Source organism: Rhipicephalus microplus, chromosome 1, assembly GCF_043290135.1.
Source record: "Rhipicephalus microplus isolate Deutch F79 chromosome 1, USDA_Rmic, whole genome shotgun sequence".
Classification (NCBI taxonomy): domain Eukaryota; kingdom Metazoa; phylum Arthropoda; class Arachnida; order Ixodida; family Ixodidae; genus Rhipicephalus; species Rhipicephalus microplus.
The window spans coordinates 224,969,541-224,990,135 of record NC_134700.1 but is presented as its reverse complement, the minus strand read 5'-3'; the positions used below and the strand labels follow the sequence as shown (position 1 = coordinate 224,990,135).

General features: G+C 44.8%; 1 protein-coding gene across 1 annotated transcript in view; it reads right to left on the bottom strand.

Moving 5' to 3' along the window:
* The window catches only part of LOC119166827 (roundabout homolog 3), a 238,878-nt gene that overhangs the window by 33,814 nt on the left and 184,469 nt on the right, over positions 1-20,595 (bottom strand). The window contains exon 4 of the mRNA XM_075891441.1: positions 9,432-9,638. Coding sequence (XP_075747556.1) covers positions 9,432-9,638 — 207 coding nt within the window. The remainder of the gene's footprint in view (positions 1-9,431; positions 9,639-20,595) is intronic.

Below are 20,595 nucleotides of genomic sequence, written 5' to 3'. Positions count from 1 at the left end.
CGCGCAGCGATGACGCAGCGCCCCACGCGGCACATTTCGTGCCTCTGCTTTCGAGATAATGAAGGAGCCACGTACAAAGTAAACGCTCGTGTTATTGTACGGTCGGCTGAACCTATGTACGGCGTCATAGGCACATACTTCAATTGCGTAAACACCTAATGACTTAATATCTCACGCTCGATATCTTGCGTCCAACAGTTTTAATAACTACAGCTTGCGACGATTTCTCCTTGCAATCGTTCCTTACCCGTAGAAGCTCTCATAAGAAGAGTGACCTATGCTTGATTTTTGAGTGAAAGCTTTGCTACATTGTGTCACGATGACTTTATAGTCTGCCGGAGCACACTGAAAATGCAAGGACCGTGGCTCGAGGAGCATAAGTTACTGTTCGCACCACCTGATGCGGTTAAGAAGCTCTTCTCTTAAAATTTCTTACGCCCATGATGCATTCACACGTGGTGAGAGCAAAACATGTTTTCTGCCAGTCTTGCAACAAAGATAAAAACAAAGAAAAAGACTGCGGAAAATGACACCCGTAATAGACCTTGCTCTGCAACTGAACATTCAGTATTGTGGAGAAAAACATGTATGTACGATCTCTAGCTCGACGGTGTGTTCACGTTGTCATCCTCTACAGTCTGGTTTACTTCAAACATGACATTCGTTTTTTCCCTTAGTTACAGTGTACTTTAGGCTAACAGAGCTGAGCTAGTCAGTACGTATTCATTCTAAATGGCAAAACACGCAACGAGAGTCGCAAGCAGTCAGGACATCACGAACACCTACCAAGAACTGAAAATGCGCACATCTCCAATTGAATCGCGCCCACAATCAGTCGCTACTTCGCGTTTGTGATGTGTTGTCTTCCCTCTTGTGTTCGTGTCAGCACGCCCTGTCTTTCACACTGAATACACTACCATGTAGTCTGGGCTAAATCTTTCTACGGGTGTAATCTTGGCACCTGTAAGAGGGCTCTCTAAAATATGCAGGCGGAGCCGCAACAACAAGTTCAAGAGCCTACCTCTCTCTGGGGGAACGGGTAGCGCCTTTTCATGCGCAACCTTTCCTTTTTTTTCTCTTTCTCTTTTCTTATTATCTCATATCGCCTCTTTTGCTCACTGATTGCGCGAAAAAGCGAAAAAAAAATCCGTGAGAAAAAAAAATACGGCAAAAGCGGTAACAACAGCAGAAGCGGTAGCAGGGCTCCATCGGCGATCGATTGCCCATCAGGGATCGGTCGGCGTATAGTTGAACGTTGATAGGGCTCGGGCTGCGCGGGGCAAGGGCCGCTTAGTTATTTAAAGGCTAATATTTTTACCCAAAGCAGCCGCACACGGATACTCAGAATAAAAGAAAGCGGTCGGGCTAGATCGGTGGAGAAATAGTTGGGGGGAGGGGGGGGGAGGCAAAAGACTTGCAGAGTGAGCAGCACCAAAGAGATCCCCACGCGGGTTAACGGTTTTCATTTCCGCTCTCTCTCGTCGAGTTGGCGCGACGTGGGGGAAGGCGGGGGATTTCAAACTCAACACGTCGGAGCCTCGTTGTTTCTGCCATTGCCGCCTCGAGCACTTCCGCTGCGCTCACAAACGCACTGGGCGCGCATGATACTCGCTGAGCGCGTAATGCGTCATTTATTAAAAAAATACAATGGACGAAGGAAGAGATATGGGCTCCCGGCACTGGAGGGAGCTGCTTGCCGGCTGATGAGTGAGCGATAGGCGCGGGATGAACGCGAACCAAAATGTTCTACAAACAATAAACGTTTGTAATACCTACAAAACGTTAGAAAAAAAGACTAGAAATGTGGAACTGTACGAAAGACAGAAATACATACTGTGTTAGGTTGGAAAAGAACCGCAGCATGAGCGAAGGGAGCGAGAGATTTGATGAAGCTCTAGCTTTTTTTTTTTTCAGGAGGAGAGTAAAATTTCGTTTTTCTTTTGTTTTTGTTTCTTGTTCTTTGCACGCACATTTATTTGAGTCGAGTGAAAGACGGGGCGGTTGGGGGAAGGTTGGAACAAAAATGATTGATGACCAGAGATCACGACGCTTCCGGTTGCATATGATCTTTTATACACGGCCAGCACCCGCTTCATTTTCGGTGTGTGCACATAAATTGTTGTACCGTGGTCCACTTCGTTGTTCGACGCCTCGTGAAGGTGTGCTTTTTTTTTTTTTACCCAGCCGTCACCTTCGCGCCGATGCCCGAATTCCGACAGGAACACACGCATGTGCACACGCAAAAACTTTCACGTTTACACTTTCGTACACACAGACGAGTGCGCCTACACATCAAAAACATGTCCCTGAGTACGCACGCCATTGGACGAAAACACCCAATCACGCAAGCATCAGCAGACTCGCATACAAACGCACGCATTCAAACATGCCGTTGACACTATGAAATTCTACAACGCCTTTCGAAGCACACAGTTAAATATAGGTAATTTCTCAGTCAATTAGCTATAACACAATAATATAATTGCGAAGAAAATAAAAGAAAAGAGGACGTCACCAAAAAACCTCTGGTAATTTTCTTCTGGTGCTTGTATTAAAATGTAAAATTACTTAGACAATACTCTAGCGAAAGTGTTTACTAAAGCAGCAATACTTATTCAGTTTTTAATTTTCGACCCGCATTGATATATTCTATCGCTTCACGCTTCCCGACACTCAGATTATACTTTCTATAGCTAAGTGCGCCGCTTGAAAAGTGTTTGCTCTCTTCTTTCGTTTGGCGAAGAGGCACTGTGTGGTTTCACGACAATTTTGTTATACAGGGTATAATGGGTACTCTGGACGCTTCAAGTGTTTCAATTTCTCTTTTTATTTTGCCTGCATAACAATGTTTGCCTTGCTGCCCTTTAGCATACTTATACTTATTTTAGCTCTTAATACAGAAATAAAAAAACGAAAACTTTTGAGCACACATGGTAAAATAGACGAAGGTAATGTTTTCTTTATTTTCTAATTATGCATTACAGATAGTGCAGCGGGGTGTCAGAACCAGGACAAAAGGTAAAGAACAAACGCAAACAACACCGCGTCGAATACATAAAAATTATTTGTATATTTTTTCCTTTTAAGATCTATGCCATTCTCGCAAACCGTAGTGTTAGAAACATGGATGCACCGGGAGGTGCTTCTGTTTTTTTTTTTGCTATTTTTTTCTTTATCTTCACTGCATTAGAAAACTAAAACTTTTGAGTGTGGTAGTGATAGATACCTTTTCTACAGACCTCTAAGCGTCTCTCTACAGCCCTCAAGCAGTGAACTCGAAAGGTTAAAAACGTGAAGGTATTTCCAGCATCTACTAGGTCTGGAGGATAAAGGTAGTTGGGTTGTCCAATTGCTTTACAACAGCCCTGATAGCTTACCCACTAATGTGTAGCACAGCTCTTCTCCAGGACGCGTGTTCACTTTTCAGCCCACTAGTCAGAATTTGCTTAACATAATAATTGCTGTGGTTAATTGTCTCAGAAGCATAGTATAATTACGAGGGACGCCGTAGTGGAGGTATCTGGAGATTCCGACAACTTGAGGGGACTTAACGTGCACCGAAGTTTAGGGCAACCCCAAGCATTTTCACCTCCATTAAAAATTCAGCCGGGATTCGAACTCGAGACCATCTGGTCAAGGGTTGAGCATCATAACAAGTGAACCACAATAGTGGGTCATTTAGGAGGAGTAAATTTAGCTGGAGTACATTTGTCCTGGTATCTCTCAGGATTAAATCGTGGTTTGGCACGTAAAATGAAATATTATTTTTTACTTAGTATCATCTACGCTCCGACTTCTACCTGCTTCTGAAAATCAGTAGGTGCTCTTTGAGACAGTGTCGGATTTCTCAACACTGCCTCATCACTACAGGCAGCAAGATGTGAGGGGGGGGGGAAGGCTCGCACGACGAAAAGACGAGCAGCGCTTGTGTTCCTCCTGCAGCCGATTCTGCGAGCGTTAAAGCTAATCGATAACATGGCTCGGTGAAAGCTACGGGACTCAACAAACCACGCAGCACCAACGCGGGGTACAAACTCGCAACAATACAGCTCGCATGACGCTATATGGGAACACGCACGACCGTGACCGCACGCAATTCGGCCAACTGCATCCAGGCAAGTCAGAAAGAAAAAGAACTAATGAAGAAGAACAACAACAAATTATTGCTTGAGAGTTGTAAGGATTGCGATGTTCCGTCGAGACTAATCCACTTAGCACGCTTTCTAGTGCGCAGCCGGATAAAGCCACTTTATCAATGTAGCAGCGTGTCAGACAGGAAGAATTAGGAACGTTGCATGCAAAGGTTAGTCGTACAGATGTCCCTCGATACATTCCAACACCAGTTTATGCGTATGCAAGCGAGAATGCACAGGTGCGCAGAGAATTGCTGGCTCAAAGACACGCTGGCTCAAAGACACGCTGGCTCAAAGTTACAGGACATGGTAAAACATCGAGAACTAAAAGCCGTTCAAAACTAGAGCTCGCACACCTTCAAGACATACGTTAAGAGCACAATGGCCAAAAAATAATAGTTGCGTTTTACACCAGACCACAATATGATTATGATGTGCACAATAGTAGACGGTTCTAGAAGTTTCGACCACCTGGGGTTCTCTAAGGTGCTCCGAAGTTCAATTCCACGGGCCTCTGGCAATTCGCCTCCACCGAAATTGCATCTGCCGCGACCGGGATGAAATCGACGTCTTCGGGATCCGCAGCCGTTCACACCTTAACCAAGTACCCTCGCTACGGCCAACTCAAGTACCAGGTGCGCGCTGCACTGAATTCTTGAAGTAAGCTATAAAGTTGTCTGAGTTGTGGTAAATTCAAGTGCCGAAGAATGCACAAAAGTACTTGCTTAGGTTGGCCAACTCCCTCATGAGCCGACTCTCTCAGACTCGGATTGGACCGTGAGTATGAGTCCGTGTTAGTCCAGGTGAGCAATATTTTGATGAGTCTGAGTAGGATTGAGTCTAAGGAAAATATTGCTGAGTGTGTTGGAGTGAGCCCTAAGTGCTAAACACATTTCGTGATAGTGTCTGAGTGAACCCCACCATTAATTGTCAGCTTATGGTCCTATTTAGTCATATTCAGTATTACTATCAGCGTTATAAAAGCGTAAGTTTGTACTAAAGTCTTTTCACAGATATTTCAACAATACTCCACATCATACTTGTCGATCCGAGGCCCGAGTTGAAGAAGGGGGGCACGATTAACTTTCCGCGCAAACTCTTTCAGGGAAGTTCTTTATAAAAATGTATCTTGTGAGTCACCTTTTTCAGAAAAATGTCCTTACTGCATCTGAAGAACTCCTTCAAGGTGCAAGATAAAAAGGCATATTGTAGAGCACCGTTAGCGTGGGGTATTTGCGTTAAACAGCACTAAAATTAAGATTAGAAGCGCTAACTTATGCTAACGAACTTACAAGTCGACTCCTTCAGCCTGACTAAGATTCTTGTCTGGGGTCTTTGTCTGGAGTTTTTGTCTGGGGGAGTCTGGCTGTGTAATGTGAAGGTGGGATTGAGCCCGAGTGAGTCGGCTCGAGTGCAAATATTGTGAGTATGAGTCCGAGTATGCTTGATGGGTGAGAATTTTGTTAAGTCTGAGTTTGAGTCAGTTCGATAAATCAACATTTTGATAAGTCTAAATTCTAGTGAGTTCTCAGAGGTCAAAAAATAATTTTGAGCGAGCCTGAGTGATCGGCAATTTCTTTGCCGATCTATGGTTATACAAAAGATAGCGTAGAGCACTATATCACTAAGTACATTTACCTTACATTGATGTGTGATAGCTTAGGCACAGGTGGAATAGTGGCACGTCTTCTTTCTTACATCTGGTTCGTGCTGAGAACGTACTTGTTAATCACTTCAGCTGTCCACAATCTTTGAGTAGCCTCATATTGAAAATTTCATTGTTGTTTTCTAGAACGGGAGGCTGCGGGATATTTGGTCACGTGATTCAAACTTCGCCAAAAATTTTGGTGACCATGCTGAAACGTGACCGAAACAACTCCTTTTTCGCTGTTAAAATTAAGCGCACTTCATTATGCATTTGAAACTAAGTCCCCCTTTCGAAGTTAAGACCGAGACCGGAACGTCGTCCGACGCTTTTGAAATGACGTTGTCTTGATACAGCATTCCTACATCACAGACTTCTGTTATAAGTCGACCCAGCAAACTTCCACGAGAACCTCAGCTTAAGAACTGACATTCCTCGCGAAGTTCATTATGCACTATGTAAGCGTCACTCGCTCCAACGTTTCTTCAATTGTAAGCCGGCGTGTCAGCGTTTGGTGCGTGTTGCAGCAAGCGCGTACTACGCACCGCTGCGATCACGTGTTCTTTTTAACGACATCAGATTATGCGCTGAGGCCTCGCCTCTGGGAAGGAATTATTCACGTGTTTTATACGACGCGGGATTTTCGATTGTGCCGCATAAAATGTGTGTCTGTCGAGATGATGAGGTTGCGGCGCTAGCTTATGCAGATGAATGTTGCCATAGATACAGTTAATTATTCAGGCTGTACATTGCGAACAATGAGAGCCAACTCTCCAAAGTCGATCGGTTCACGTCAAGATGTGTAGATAAGGTTTTAGTAAACGAACTTATAAACCTAACATGATAGGGGTAGTGAGCGCCGTTCTATTCCGTTTCCAAAATCTTATCCATTACCTTTGTTACCTTTTCTATTTTTCTTAATTTGTTGAGTGCTGCAGCCAAAATTTGCGCGGCTGTTCACCGCTTCTTCCCTTCCTATCTCTTTTCATTTTTTATTTTAATTTTTGTTGTTCTGTGTTTATAACTCTGAGAGCCGATTAACAAACCTGGTTAGCATCACGAGCTTCTCTTACTCGTTTTATTTTTTCTTCTTTCGTTGCGTTGTATCATACGCGTCTTCTCTTTCTAGTGCCTACAAACGTTACTACATGCAACAAAATATAGTAAATGCGCGATCAAATTCGCTATGCACTACCTCTGTGATTTAGAAGACATCCTAATTTAAACAACTTATTTGTTCGCTCGATTCTGCTTGACGCTTAATCGGCGCTTATGATTTATTTGGCTTATCACAAATCGCGGGGGCTGCCACAAAACTGCGTACGGTGAACGAATGCCCGGTTTAACGTCGTCTGAATGAAAAGCGGCTTTTCATGCAAGTTGATTGTGCTCTGTGACTGGAGGATTCGTATTTCTCTTCGCACCTGCTGATCGAGCCTAGTCAAAAGTACAAAGCATAATAAGCATGAACACGAGTTCTGTGAAGTGTGAGTCACGTAATACTTATTGCTTGTGAAAGACAAATTACAGAGTTATATATGAGATAAAATGATTTTGGAAAAACATATTTGAAAAAAAAAAGAGGTTGCTATACGCGACAATGAAGTGCTGTTAAGCCACTCTGTATACTCTGCCTCAGCAAACTATCTGTTTACGTCTAGATTTGTTTGAATAAAAAGTGTAGGCAAATTACGAAAATTCGGTATGGAAATACAGTGAGGCAGTAGCGTTTTTCTTTTTCCGTTTGTTGTGATTTTTGTCGCTCCCAGTTCCAGAAACAGTACGTCTCCCGAACGACAGATGACAACCCCACGAAACTAAAAAAAAAAAAAAACATTTGTAACTTTGGGTTGTCTTCACTGGTAAAAGGCCGACGATCGGGAAGGGAGAAATAGCACCGTCCTACCGTAACGTATCTGCGTACCGAATTTCCGTAAGACGTAGAGAGAGAATAGAATGAGAGAAAGGCAGGGAGGTTAACTAGAAATTGGAGCATCCGGTTCGCTACTCTGCAGTAAGGGAAAGGGGAATGAAGAACAAAAAAAAAATAGACACGCGAAAAAAAAATGTAAGCTGAGGTGCTATAGCCTATACGACTGGCCACTACCACGCAAAAAGTTTAATAAGGCCTTCACTGATTTTCTGTGCACCTTTCAAAGCACTGATTGTTCTGACAAAGGTATGTCGTCAAGGCGAGCTAACGCAGCAGCTAACTGCCATCTTTGCACGCTGTAACGAGGGCACTGACAAAGAACGGGCTCTATCGTTTCATCGCTGCCGCAATGATCGCAAGCAGCACTGTCTTCCATGCCGATTCGAAAGGTGAAAACTTTGGCGAAACCGACACCAAGCCGCAGTGGGCAAAGCACCGTTGTCTCAAGTGGAGAGGTTCTGAACGGAGGCTGAAGTCGACGAGGTGCATCCAGCCTATGCAGTCGCGTGTGCCATAAGCACTCAGTGTTCCACAGGGATTGTATTTCTTCATTAGCACTTTTTGGGATTTTCATTGCAGCATCAGTCCTTGAAAATGGGATAGATTCTTCATCACCATCTTCGTGTGCTGATCGAGCAGCTGCATCGGCGTGTTCGTTGCCCAATATGCCGCAGTGACTTGGAAACCACTGAAACGTGATTTCGTGTCCTTCGTCGAAGAGGTGGTGAAACAGCTCTCTAATGTCCTTACACGGTACACAAATAAATTATATCTCCTGTTCTCTATCTCTTTATGACTGTCACTTTATGACTGTAACTTTCTAGGACCTTTTTTTCTTGAGGCCCCCTGTTTCTATTGTGCTGTGGGCGCCTGTATTGGGGACAAGATCCAGTGATCGGTTCAGCACCGCTGATTTTTATTTCTGCTTACGTAAACATAGTGAGGTGCATTTATAATACATGTAACGGTGGATAAGTCTATAGTACAACAAATCTGCAGCCATGATAGAAAGCTTTTTATTCAGTCAGGTGATGATCGCTAGTGACTGTGCCGAGCCTCTTATGAATGACCATAAAATCGTGACATTACCCAACGGGTCATGGTGCCTACTGAAGCCTTGCTAGTACTGGACGTGAAACATGGTGTTCTTGTTCTACGGACTGAGCGTACGAAGACATCTACGGTGGAATGCGATACTCCTGAGATACTGTGCCCACCTTTGCCGAGTTTGTAAGGCAGCAACGTGCACAACACACAGCAGTTTTGATATGTGGTGTTTAACGTCCCAGAACCACCATATGATTATGAGAGACGCCGTAGTGGAGGGCTCCGGAAATTTCGACCGCCTGGGGTTCTTTAACGTGCACCCAAATCTGAGCACACGGGCCTACAACATTTCCGCCTCCATCGGAAATGCAGCCGCCGCAGCCGGGATTTGAACCTGCGACCTGCGGGTCAGCAGCCGAGTACCTTAGTCACTAGACCACCGCGGCGGGGCCATAACGCAGCAGTGTTGTTTCACCTCGTACGAATGTTTGGTATGATCTATTCTATTTTTCTATCCTTTCATTCATTAACCCCCGTCTCCTAGCGCTGCGCAGCAAACCGCAGGTGCGGCCTTCCTTCTCCTTCTTATTCTCGTCCTCCTCATCATGTTACTCGCTTACGTAATATACGAGTTCACTTGCCGATAACGCGTAACCTTGATATCAGCACTTACGATACAGGTCAAGCGTGACAGCGCTTGTGACCACGTATGTTCCATTGTGGTTAGACGCCTTGCAGACCAGCGACACGTTCAGGTCGTGCCGGTGCAGCTGCGGAAGCTCCAGCGTGGACCGGGACACACCGTGTGACGAGCTATCGGCCGTGTGGTGGAGCTGCTCGCTGCCGTTGCGCCACCAGGTCACCGTTGGCTCGGGAACGCCTGCAAGATGAACCGAAACGATACTCACTTAGCAAACAGCCGCTGGCCATTCATCACGTACTTTGATCGTCCCGTACTTCATCACACGTTCACGTATGTTTTCCGTTTCCAGTGCAGTACAGCCGTTAGACATAACTACCTCTGGAATGACACACACAAGAACACTGCACGAAAAAAAAAACGCAAAGAAGACCGCAATTAGTGGTAATTGTGTTTCATAGCGAGTGCTGGTAAGGCCAGGATCAAGTTTTTTTGAAAGCAGTAGAGACCCTTTAGCCTATACAAAAACAGAAAATTGTAGAGAGTAGTACATAATAAGGTGAAGTTACTCTAGTCGGCAGACGACAGTGACCCGTAAAAGCTTCAACGTCTACCTCTTGATGATGTGACGCGTGCAGTCTATTCGCATTGTTTTCTTGTTTTTACCGTAAAACAGTAGTCGTCTTCTGAGTGAGGTACCTAATTGGTGTATCTATTTAAGATGTATAGGCCAGGTACCACACAAGGGTGACCAATCCTGCTCTAGTGAGGAAGTGCTTTAATGGCTGCGGTCGCCAGTGAGGCTGCACTTTGGGCCTCCTTTTTTTATGTAATTTGATCATCGCGCGTTTTAATCCGGTTGGGAATTGTCCAGATCGAGGATTCGAACCACAGACCTCTTGCATGCGAGGCTAATGATCAACCTATAATTAAGGGTTCTGCCGCATATTTCAGCCCTCTTCTTCTTTTTATCTCTTTCCTTTCTATTATTCCCCCTTTCCTCCACCCCAAGTGTGGGGTAGCCAACCCAGCCAAATTTGGTTACACTCCCTGCCTCTCCTCTCTATTTCTCTCTCTCTCTTTCTTGAATTCTACATTGACGGCGGATCAGTTCACGACTTAACCTTCCTCGTAGCGCATGTGGCCCTTCTGTCACTTTATGGAACTCAATCGTTCTTCTTGGAAGGAACAATACACTTCACCGCACTACATGGAACACTTAGACGTTACATTTAATGCGTGCTGAACGCCTGCTCTAAGGTTGGCCCTAGCCTCTGTCAATTATTATCTTGCTTTTGACTATATGTGGAGGGAAAGTGTCCCTCACCTAACCGGCACACGTGCCCGCAATGCTTGGAGTACTACCATGTTACTTTATTCGCGGGTACGCACTTCTGCGAAGAGTTGTCTCTACTCTGCGCGCATTGGCGTGCTCAAGATGGCATCCTGCAGAGACATTTTTTTCGGGCTCAACTAGCTCTCATAGGAATGGAAGTTAATGTATTAATAACACTTACACATGATGAAATAATAGTTTCATTATGAGCTATGGTCCTTAAAATTAACGGTCCAATAATATTTTACTTCTATATGGGATGATTTTTCGCATATCAAAGCTGATTAGAATCCTAGGTAGCCTTTTCTCATAAGGATTTTTTCGTTGTCTTATGGCATAAGATAAGCCAATTGGAAATGCAAATGACATTAGTTTGAATCAAGAAAATATATCCAGCCAAATGATGAACGAGCGAACACAGGAAACGGACAAGGCTTCTTGTCTTCTTCCCTGTTTCCTGTATTTGTTCATTTTTGGCTGAATATATCTTTTGGGTGCAGTGCACTAACTACCCAACAATGAGTGTTATTAGTTTGGGCTTGAAATATAAGAAAATAGGGGATCTATTCTATCTTTTAGCTCTATATCTAGGAATTGTAACATTTTCCTTCACTAAGGGTGTGTGCGGGGTTGGCCTGCATGATCTTGCCTTATCTTATTTTTCCGTAGCACAGATTCTATGCCACAGCAGCACTGATAAACAACAACTTGCAGCGTCTTTGTCTCTGAAAATACTTTTAAATCGCCTCGACAAGGAACGAAGGCGATTCCCTCGTTGTATTTCCGGTCACTAACAGTGCTTTGCGATAGGTGGAGAGACACTGGAAGTTGTAAAGAAATACGCCTATTAGGACAGGTAGTAACCACAGACCCGGCCATGAGAGTGAAATAACAACAAGAATAAAGACGCAGTGGATCAAATTCGGCGAGAATTCTCAAATGATGAATGGTAATCTACCACTAACTCTCAATAGGAACGTAGATAACCATTCAGAATTTTTTGCTGCATTTGGCTTAGCAGGCATGGTTAAACAAACAGCTTTTCTTGCTAATGAACATTGAACGTACCTGCTGTTTTGTTCTAGAGCAAAGATGGCACGAAGCGATGACCTATTTTACCATTTACAATATTTGGGGGTGTAATTACTGTGGGCAAGCATCAAGCGCCAATTCGGATCGAAGTGGGTGGTGGCGACTGCATGGACACTGTCATGTTGATTTATATTGTAGTTGTTGCAAGCTCAGAAATTTCATCAATGTTATTATCCTTCGCAGCATAACCCAAGGTTCCAACGTCACACTAACGCCGTTAATTTATCGGCATTACCATGTGTCACTGTACTGTGCAACCATCTTCTTGATAATATAACTAACGTAAAAAAGAGCAAGATCGTTAGGAGGCTGCTCAAATAACTGCCTCTTGAGCCCTATAAGTGTGCATATCATTTGTGCACTGCGGATAGTTTTCATTTTAAGTCCACATGGGTCTCACTTGGTATAGTGTGACACCTCATTTCCATTTACAGTGTGGATGTCGTTAAAAAATATTTCATCATTTGTAATGTATGCTCATGTCGTCATCAAAAAACTGACAACGACTAATGCAGGGCAAAGACATCTTTCATGTTCCTCCAGTCAACTCAGTCCTATGCTTGCATGCTACCCCTCTATACCGGCAAACTGCTTACCTAACTTTCTGTCTTCCCTTCACCCGCTTGCTTTCTCTTGCAATCCAGTCTGCGATCCTTAATGACCGATGGTTATATTTCCTTCGCGCTAAGTGGCCTGCCCATGACTATTTATTTTTCCTAATTTCGACCATAATGTCCTTAACACCAGTTTGTTCCTTATCTATTACCATTCGAATTGTATATAGCTATTGTTTGCCGTTTCATTTAGTTTCAGTTAGTGAAACGAAGACTTGGCGTATGTAAATGCAACATGTTTACTCTTCTTTTTTCACTTTGCAATCGTCTTGATTGCTCTGTGTAAAACAAAATAAAATGTCGCCCCTCGCTCGATGATTTCCCGGGGAAACCGGGGGCGGTACTTGTACAAATAAATACACCCCTTTGCTTTGGCAGGTGCCGAACGGTAACGATGGGATGAGGTATAGTTAAGATCCCAATCATTTCCGTCTTCTCTGTTTCTTTTTTTCTCGGTTTGCAGCGAAAACAGGCGCACAGCCATCAGCCACCGCGAACCGAAAGAGGAAGTTATATAATCGCTAAATTTTGAAAAGGTAACACGTAGCTGGACGAAACGACGCTATAATAGCCACAGGTTTTTCATTTGTATTGTACTAATGTTTTGGTTTGCGCTATGTCAGCATTTGTCTCAATCGCCCGTCTTCTTCATTAGTTTTGACGCGCATGATTACTACGGTGGGGTCCTAGTCTGAAGTAAATGCGGAATAGCACGATATATGACACCACAACAAAGAAAGCTGCTGTGCGCAGCAACCCGCTCATCAGCGTGCACGCTATGTATGGTACATCTAGCACGACGCGTAACAAAGGCTGAAAGACTTGCTGACAAGGCAGGCGCCGCACAAAGGGAGCACTCCCAGACGAAACAATCAGCCTCGATCAATAACCGGCACGTCACTTGGTCATTGTCTTTTGTCTCTTTGTCCGCAAAAGTGATGTAAGGGAGCAGCGATACATGACTGCGCCAATTAAACAAAAGCACTACGCCGAAGCATTTGTATCATGCATTTCTTGAATTTCCCGGTTCCTCACTTCTCACCCTCGCTTTCTATCGAGCCGATTTCGCAACTCATACCACTGCACTTAGTAATAGAGAAATCTGGCATGTAATGCCATGGCAACGACCCGCTACCCTGCTTTCTTCCGTACTCAATCCCTGCTGACTCTATATATGGGAGCAGGTGAGTGTCGCGGGTTATGTCGATGCGGCGAGCACACGTACTGGAGGCGTCACACATCCGCAAAAACATGTCGCAAGTCATCCCCGAGTTCCGACAGCCGCCCGACGGGTGCCGACGGCTGCTAAACTCGCACGTACGGACAAGCAAAGCCGAAACGAAAGACAGTAGCGTGGCTAAACCTAGAGGAAAGACAACACACACACACGTCTCCCGGTATGGCACCGCGGCAAATACAGCATGGCGATGTATAGGAGTTATTGCTAGCGTACTCGGCGGCGATGGCAGCGTGATCATCATTCGAAGCGTCGTCACCCTGGCCCGTCGCGTTGCCGAATGAGCTTCCCATTCATTTCTTTTCCCTAAGAATGCAACGAAATACTTATATAGGAGGGTAAATAAGCCATATTTTAGTATTAAAGGTCTAATCCCACCGACGCCGAGCTTGATGGATGGCGATAGGCCGGAGGCGACGCTGAGGCAGGCTTCGCTCGATTCGGCTGTCGCGGGGGACGCTGCGTTAGGCACACGCCGCGGGATGGACCGAGTCTCAGGCAGCGATGGAAAGAGAGAGAGGTAGTCTGCCTACGCGTGCTCTTACGTCTTTCTTTCTGATGCGTGCCTGGCAGGGCGCCGGGTAATTGGTATTAACGAGAGATCCTGCCGCGTCCTCGACAAGAGACGTCACCGTGCAGCACCGACATCAGCCAAAAAAAAAGGAGAAAAAAGAAAAAAAAAAGGAGGACAGAGGGGTGGACTTCTGGGCTGGCTTTGTTGCAGCGCGCGACCTGTGGAAAAGGTCCGAGAGAGAGGGTAGGTGGAAGTTGAAAGAAAATGTGCTTCGCCGCTAGAGCGTTCGTAAAATCAGCGGCACACCACAATATTAAGGTGGTTTAAATGAGGGTCACCGATTGGTCCAAGCTGTGGGTTCAGTCTTTTGTGCGGGGAGCTTTCAACATGTGTTTATTCATTTTGCTGGGACATTATTTTGTTTGTTTTGCCCGGGTCTTTTAGTTTCGATGTTCTGCAGCTTGTTTGAACGCATTCTTTGACTGTCGGGTTGAAGATATTGCTAGCTGGCCTCAGCACGCACAAAAACTACATATTTATACGCCACTAAATTAAAAAAGCGAAATTCTTGGACAATTAATAAGAAAAATCCTACGAAGAAAACCCGGCATGTGGTATAAAATGCAACATAACCACCATACCAACGGCATAGAGAAATACATAACGAAGCCTGCTGGCTTTTGCAGAATATTTAGAAATTTTTATTGCTTAAACTGTAGCGCACAAATAAAAAACTAGCGTCAGGTATATTAACAGTTATATCGACAACCAGACAGGCTGTTTGTTCTTACTTCTTGCGTTCAAACAACGCTGTAGCTTGCGTCGACTGTGGGCGACACACTGCAAGAATAATGGCTATTTCATGCTCGACTGCCATAAATGAGACCAGAACGATATTTTTTTTGGACAAAGCACCCAATGTAACAACAATGCTATCGCCACCAGAGCAAGCTTCTAGAATTGTTTGTCAAGACGTGAAAAGCTCTATCAGTCAAAATACCACGCTCTTGTTTGCACTGTACAGCTCTGCTCCCCTAGTAGCCATACATTCAGCAACTTATACGGCAGCGTGCCCATGAAAAACTGGCGCCTACTTTGATGTCTGTTTTCTTTCTTGTGAAATATGATGGCACGAACATTAGGTGTGCTGCTATTAGTTATTCACTTCTGGTGAAAACATCTCATTGACAGTGACTGATATGGTAGTTATAGAAAATCTTTGAACACAGAATGCAGCTGGGACGGACGTTTGCACAAGATATCTTGTCTCTATGCTTTGAAGGAGACAAACTACTCGTCGAAGCATTGACTCCAGCTACGCCCCGAGTTCAAGGAACTGTCATTTGTTCAAAACCTTCATCCTCTCTTGTATAATCGTCAGTTGCGTTCACTGCTTATTGTGTCATGCGTCTAGGTAATGCAGCATCTACATCCAGCAAAGCGTCTTGTCCTGCCCTGGTCTTTCGCGGCGCAACACACGGCAGACGTTGAGACACGACCATGATATTGTTTGGTTAAAGGTTGTAAGATTAGCTCAGATTACCCGAAAGTAAAGTATATAGCGTAATTTCGCTCAACTTCGGAAGATGCCGTTTTGAGACCCATGGCGGAAGAGCGGATCGGAACAGCGGCAGGAGAACTTTTACGTGGCTTCGAACTGCCAGTGGGGTGGCAGACTATGGGGGTTGAGACTAACAGATGGGCAATTAAGCAGATTACCCTAAATTGCTCTGCACATTTAGGAGGGAAGAAGACGCGCGAATGTGCTCTCGCGGAATGACATGCAAAGCTCCAACTATTACTATTCCCGTTTTTTTTTTGTTCTGCAGGCTGCAGCTACGACACGCTGTTATAGTTGAGACCATCGCTGCGACGTTGCTGCATTCTTAGCCTTCCCTTGGTCTGCCAGGCATTGCTCGTCAAGAAGAGGCGCTGCACTGCTGTAGTGGGAGTACGGCATAATCTCCGGTGGGTTGAACACGCCATAATTTACTAAACTGTCAATTTTATTGGCTAAACGACTGGTCGAGCACATCTGCAAATGTTTTCTCTATTTGATAATATATGAAAGCTCCTGCAAATAACACAGCGTGAGCCATCGTATCAGTGCTTCACACGTCCTTGATAACTGTGAGAGTTAGGCAGAGAAGGAATGAACAAAGAAAGAACGACAAGACAGAAGGTAGCAAAATTAACGAGCCACCCATTTGGCAACCCTACGCTCGGAGAATGGGTAAGGAGAGTATAAATATCAGAGAGAGAGAGGGCAGAGAAAGAAAGGAAGAAGTGAGGAAAATGGTCAGTAAATGTGTTAACGCGTACGTAGCGGCGACACTACGCTTTAGTCTGGAATATAAGAATGGCAGGAAGGTTTATAAGACCACGTTCAGTTACTATCAAACACATAGGCAAGATAAAGAGTGAGACATTTCTAGGGAGGGTGGCTTGCTACTAAACCTGGGATGGTCCTTTAATTTTTTTTTAACCTGCCGTGGTGATCTACTGCATGACTATGGCAGTTGACTGCTGTCCTGATGGTCGGGAAATCGAATCCCGGTCGTGGTGCACACGCTTCCATGAAGGCGTATTTCTAATGTACTGTGTACCAAAATTTAGGGTGGACGCTAAGAAACACCAAATTGTCAACATTTGCGGAACCCTCTGCTGCGGCATCTTTCACAATCACATAGTTTTGGAACGTGAAACCCATCAGATATATTATAGGGTTCCTTTTCTCTGGCCTAGACCATCTTCTGAGCCCAAGTGATACTTGTTTTGGTCCCAACGCTATATTTCCCTTTGTAAATGAGCCATACTGGACTTTCTCAGCTGTTGATGTCTCTATCTTGTCGAATAGCCTTGTGCCTCTCGCCATGTCTACCTTAAGTGATCGAGACAGCGTGAGAGCAGGTGTCAGTATTTCTTAGCCTCTGGGCGTCAGAGTAGTAGTTGCCAATCTTGTTTTGCATAGTTAGTCAATATCTGCACGGTGCTAATCTCTTGACAAGCATCACTTTCATTGCCCTCGCCTCGTAAGTGCGTCGACTTCTACAAGTGCACAATTTCTTGAACAAATCTTTATATGTCGGCTCATATTGTAAACCCTGTAGCGCCCACACCCTATTATAGTGCAAAGTTGATGATGTGACTGGTACGGGGCATGAATACTGATGAAAGTTACACATTGTTCAAGGTTGTACTTCCTTTTTGCTCCCTCTTACTTCCCTCCGTACATTGCAAGTAGAGATGGCTGCCTAGAGCTACCATGCAGATTTCAAAAGAGGAGGTAATAAGAAGGAGCCCGGGAAAGCAAGATGAAGTGGCCGGCGAACAGCATAACGCAAACAAGTTTCCAATAGGATGTAGCACGGTCGAAGGCGGGCTCGTGTATACGCCAGTGGAATGCCCGTGGAACGGCAGTTTTCCAAGAGGCAGTGACGGCAAACATGAGCTACGGCCGTTTAGGCCAGAGATGCTGAATGCTAATCAGATCAAGCGAATGCTTGTGCGATGTGAGTTCCTTGGAGATCGCCAGAAAGAGGAAGAGAAGGAGCGAGCGAAAAGGAAAGGAGGGTCCAGCCAAAGGCATAGAAGGGGGACAGCGCAGGACGGTATATACAGGAAGTGATGTATCACGCGTCAGGAAAAAGCCAGGCATTAATCTGGCAGCCAAAGGCTCGCACGCCCGTCGGACATAATCGAGAGGCTGCTAAGGGGACGCCATGTTAGCAGCGTGTGGGCCTGGCCCCTTCGCCACCCGTTCCCCGAAGAAACTGCAGCTCCACACGCTGGTGTTATAGCAGCGTCGGCCGCTTCCCGCCGAGCTAACTGAGCAACTCTCCGGTGTTTATCGCACTCCATTCGTAAGAGTATCGCCGCCGATGCTTTTCGCCGATGTCTTCATTTTGTTGCGTCTTTGTTCGTGCGTTCTTTTTTTTCGAGGTGCCTTGAGGCGTTTTACGAGAACTTTCTCTTTAATCACTACAACCGAACGGATAACGTAGATTGTGTACTATGCCGGCACGTCGTTTTTTCATAGGGGAATGTACTAGTAAATGGTATTGCGGTTGATTCTATTTGTTTAACCTTTTGCTAATGTGTACACCCGTTAACGGAAGCTACATGGAGCTACGGCAGAGTTATTTAACATGAATTCCGGTAGAAGTGACCACGTACCATTAGTGAAGTGATAAAAAGAATGAAAAAAAATTAACGCAGCTGTGCACTATAGTTGTGCCCAGCCTGAAGTTAGTGTGGAGCTGAGCACCCTTCTTTGTTTTCCTTGGTTTTATTTTTCTTTCCTCTTTTCTTTGTTTTTTTGTTTATTTATTTGTTTTTCTCACTTAATTTCATCATTTTTCTCTATTTTGCTGTATTTTTTTTCTTTCTAGCTTTTTCTATACTTTTTTTCTGTTTTCCCCCTTCTATCTCTTTCTACTTCACGCTTGCATTCTCTTTTTTTCTATTTTAAAGTGCGGTTTTGCATACATCACGCCAAGCGCATCAGTTCGTTTTCCGGTGATGATAAGATTCCTTCGAAAGCCGCCCGAAGAACAAGAGGATGAAGACTTTTTCTTGGCTTGAGCACGAATGAAATATGCTATACGTAAAAAGCACCAGGCCTAGTGGGGACGAGAGCACATGACAACATACGACAACCGGGCCCCCTAAAGTGTCCTGCTCTTGAAAAATGCCGTTAGACGTGCTGGAATAGAATTAAGGCAACGGGGTCAAAACTGAAAATAACACGTGGGGTCAAACGTCCGAAAACGACGATATGATTACGAGAGACGCCGTAGTGAAGGGCTCCGGGAATTTCAACCACTTGTGGTTCTTTAACACGCCCTTAAATCTAATCGGCCACGAAAGTTCAGCCCTCCATAAAAAATTCAGCCGCCGCAGCCGATATTTTACCCCTCGACCTTCGGGTTAGCATGGGCGAAGATTAATCCGACAAACAGTCAGACAACGAAAAACATTTGGTTGCAATGGTACGTCAGTCCGTCACTAGGGCGCAACAGTTATGGTGCTCGGCTGCTGACCTGCACGTCGTGGGTTCGATGTCGGCCTCGGCGGTCGCATTTCCATAAAGGCGAAATGATAAGGAGGCCCGTGTATTGTGCGATATCAGGGAACGTTAGAAAACACCAGATTATCAAAGTTTCCGGAGCTCTCCCATACGGCGTCTCTCAATATCATCTCGTCTAGTTTTGCGACGTAAAGCCCCAGATTTTTTTCAATAATGCTACGCCAGCCAACATTCCCTGGCATTACCATCTTGTACATAATTATCCACTATTTGTTTGGTGATTGTTCGCGTTCTTGTCGTTCATTACTCGGGATACTTACGCTACTGTATATAGTACGCGATGTAGTTACTTCCTAGTCTCTATTCACGTTCTGACTCATCCGTGTTTCGCAGAACAACATGGCGCCTTTCCAAGCCTCACTAGAAATACTGGACCATGTCACGTGAAAAGTTGAACGTGGTGAACCCTTTTTTTTAGCACTCTCAGCCTCAGCGCGAAGAAACAACTTGTCGCCATTTCTGCCGGCCACAGACGTGTCACCTAACAGTCGAGACAGGCGTGAAGGGACGAAAGTTGGCTTGAATGTTTGACAGCTGTGGCACTGCTTCGTGTACGCCATTTATTTACAAAAAGTGAAGTAACACTAAACAAAAAAGATTTTGAAAAAGAAAAAAGACATCCAAGACAGAGGAGGAGAAAAAGGAACAAAATGAGGAGAAAGAAGCTCCTTCACGCTTCCTGCCACGTATGGAAGCTGCTCGGTCGCGTTTATTACAATTGGTTACTTACTCCAGCTGGAACCACGCCAAACATTTCCCACTGGGTTTCTTAAGAACGAAAGTTCCCTGTGGAACTTACCTGATAACTGTTTATAGAAGGAGAGTACATGGTAACTTGTCCGTACATATTGACTTCATTCTACACTAACAAAAAAAAGTGGCAGATCCCGCGTGCAGTGGTAATCGGTGATATGCGAAGCAATAATGAAGAAGGTTTATATGTGAATCTAAAATCACCACAATGTTACGAGGTGGAAGTAAATGATGCCGTGCATGAATTACGTGTCATGATTATCATGTTTGGATGTGTCATTTACTTTCGTCATCTATTCACGTCACGTGATATCAAATTTAGTATATGTGGAGCTAACGAAACGGCCTCGAGAACGCTATGAGCATGGTATGTTGTCATTTTCCTAAATGACACGCTTGTGAGCATAATCATGTTTTTTTAGGGGCAAACCTCCTTAAAGCGGCACCACTTCTTCACTCATCGTAGTGCGTAACCAGTCTTAGGTTTTGACCTCAAAGGTGGTGCCGGTGGGAGATATCTCCTGCGCGTTCTAGAACAACAAAAAAATTTGCAGCGTGCGCG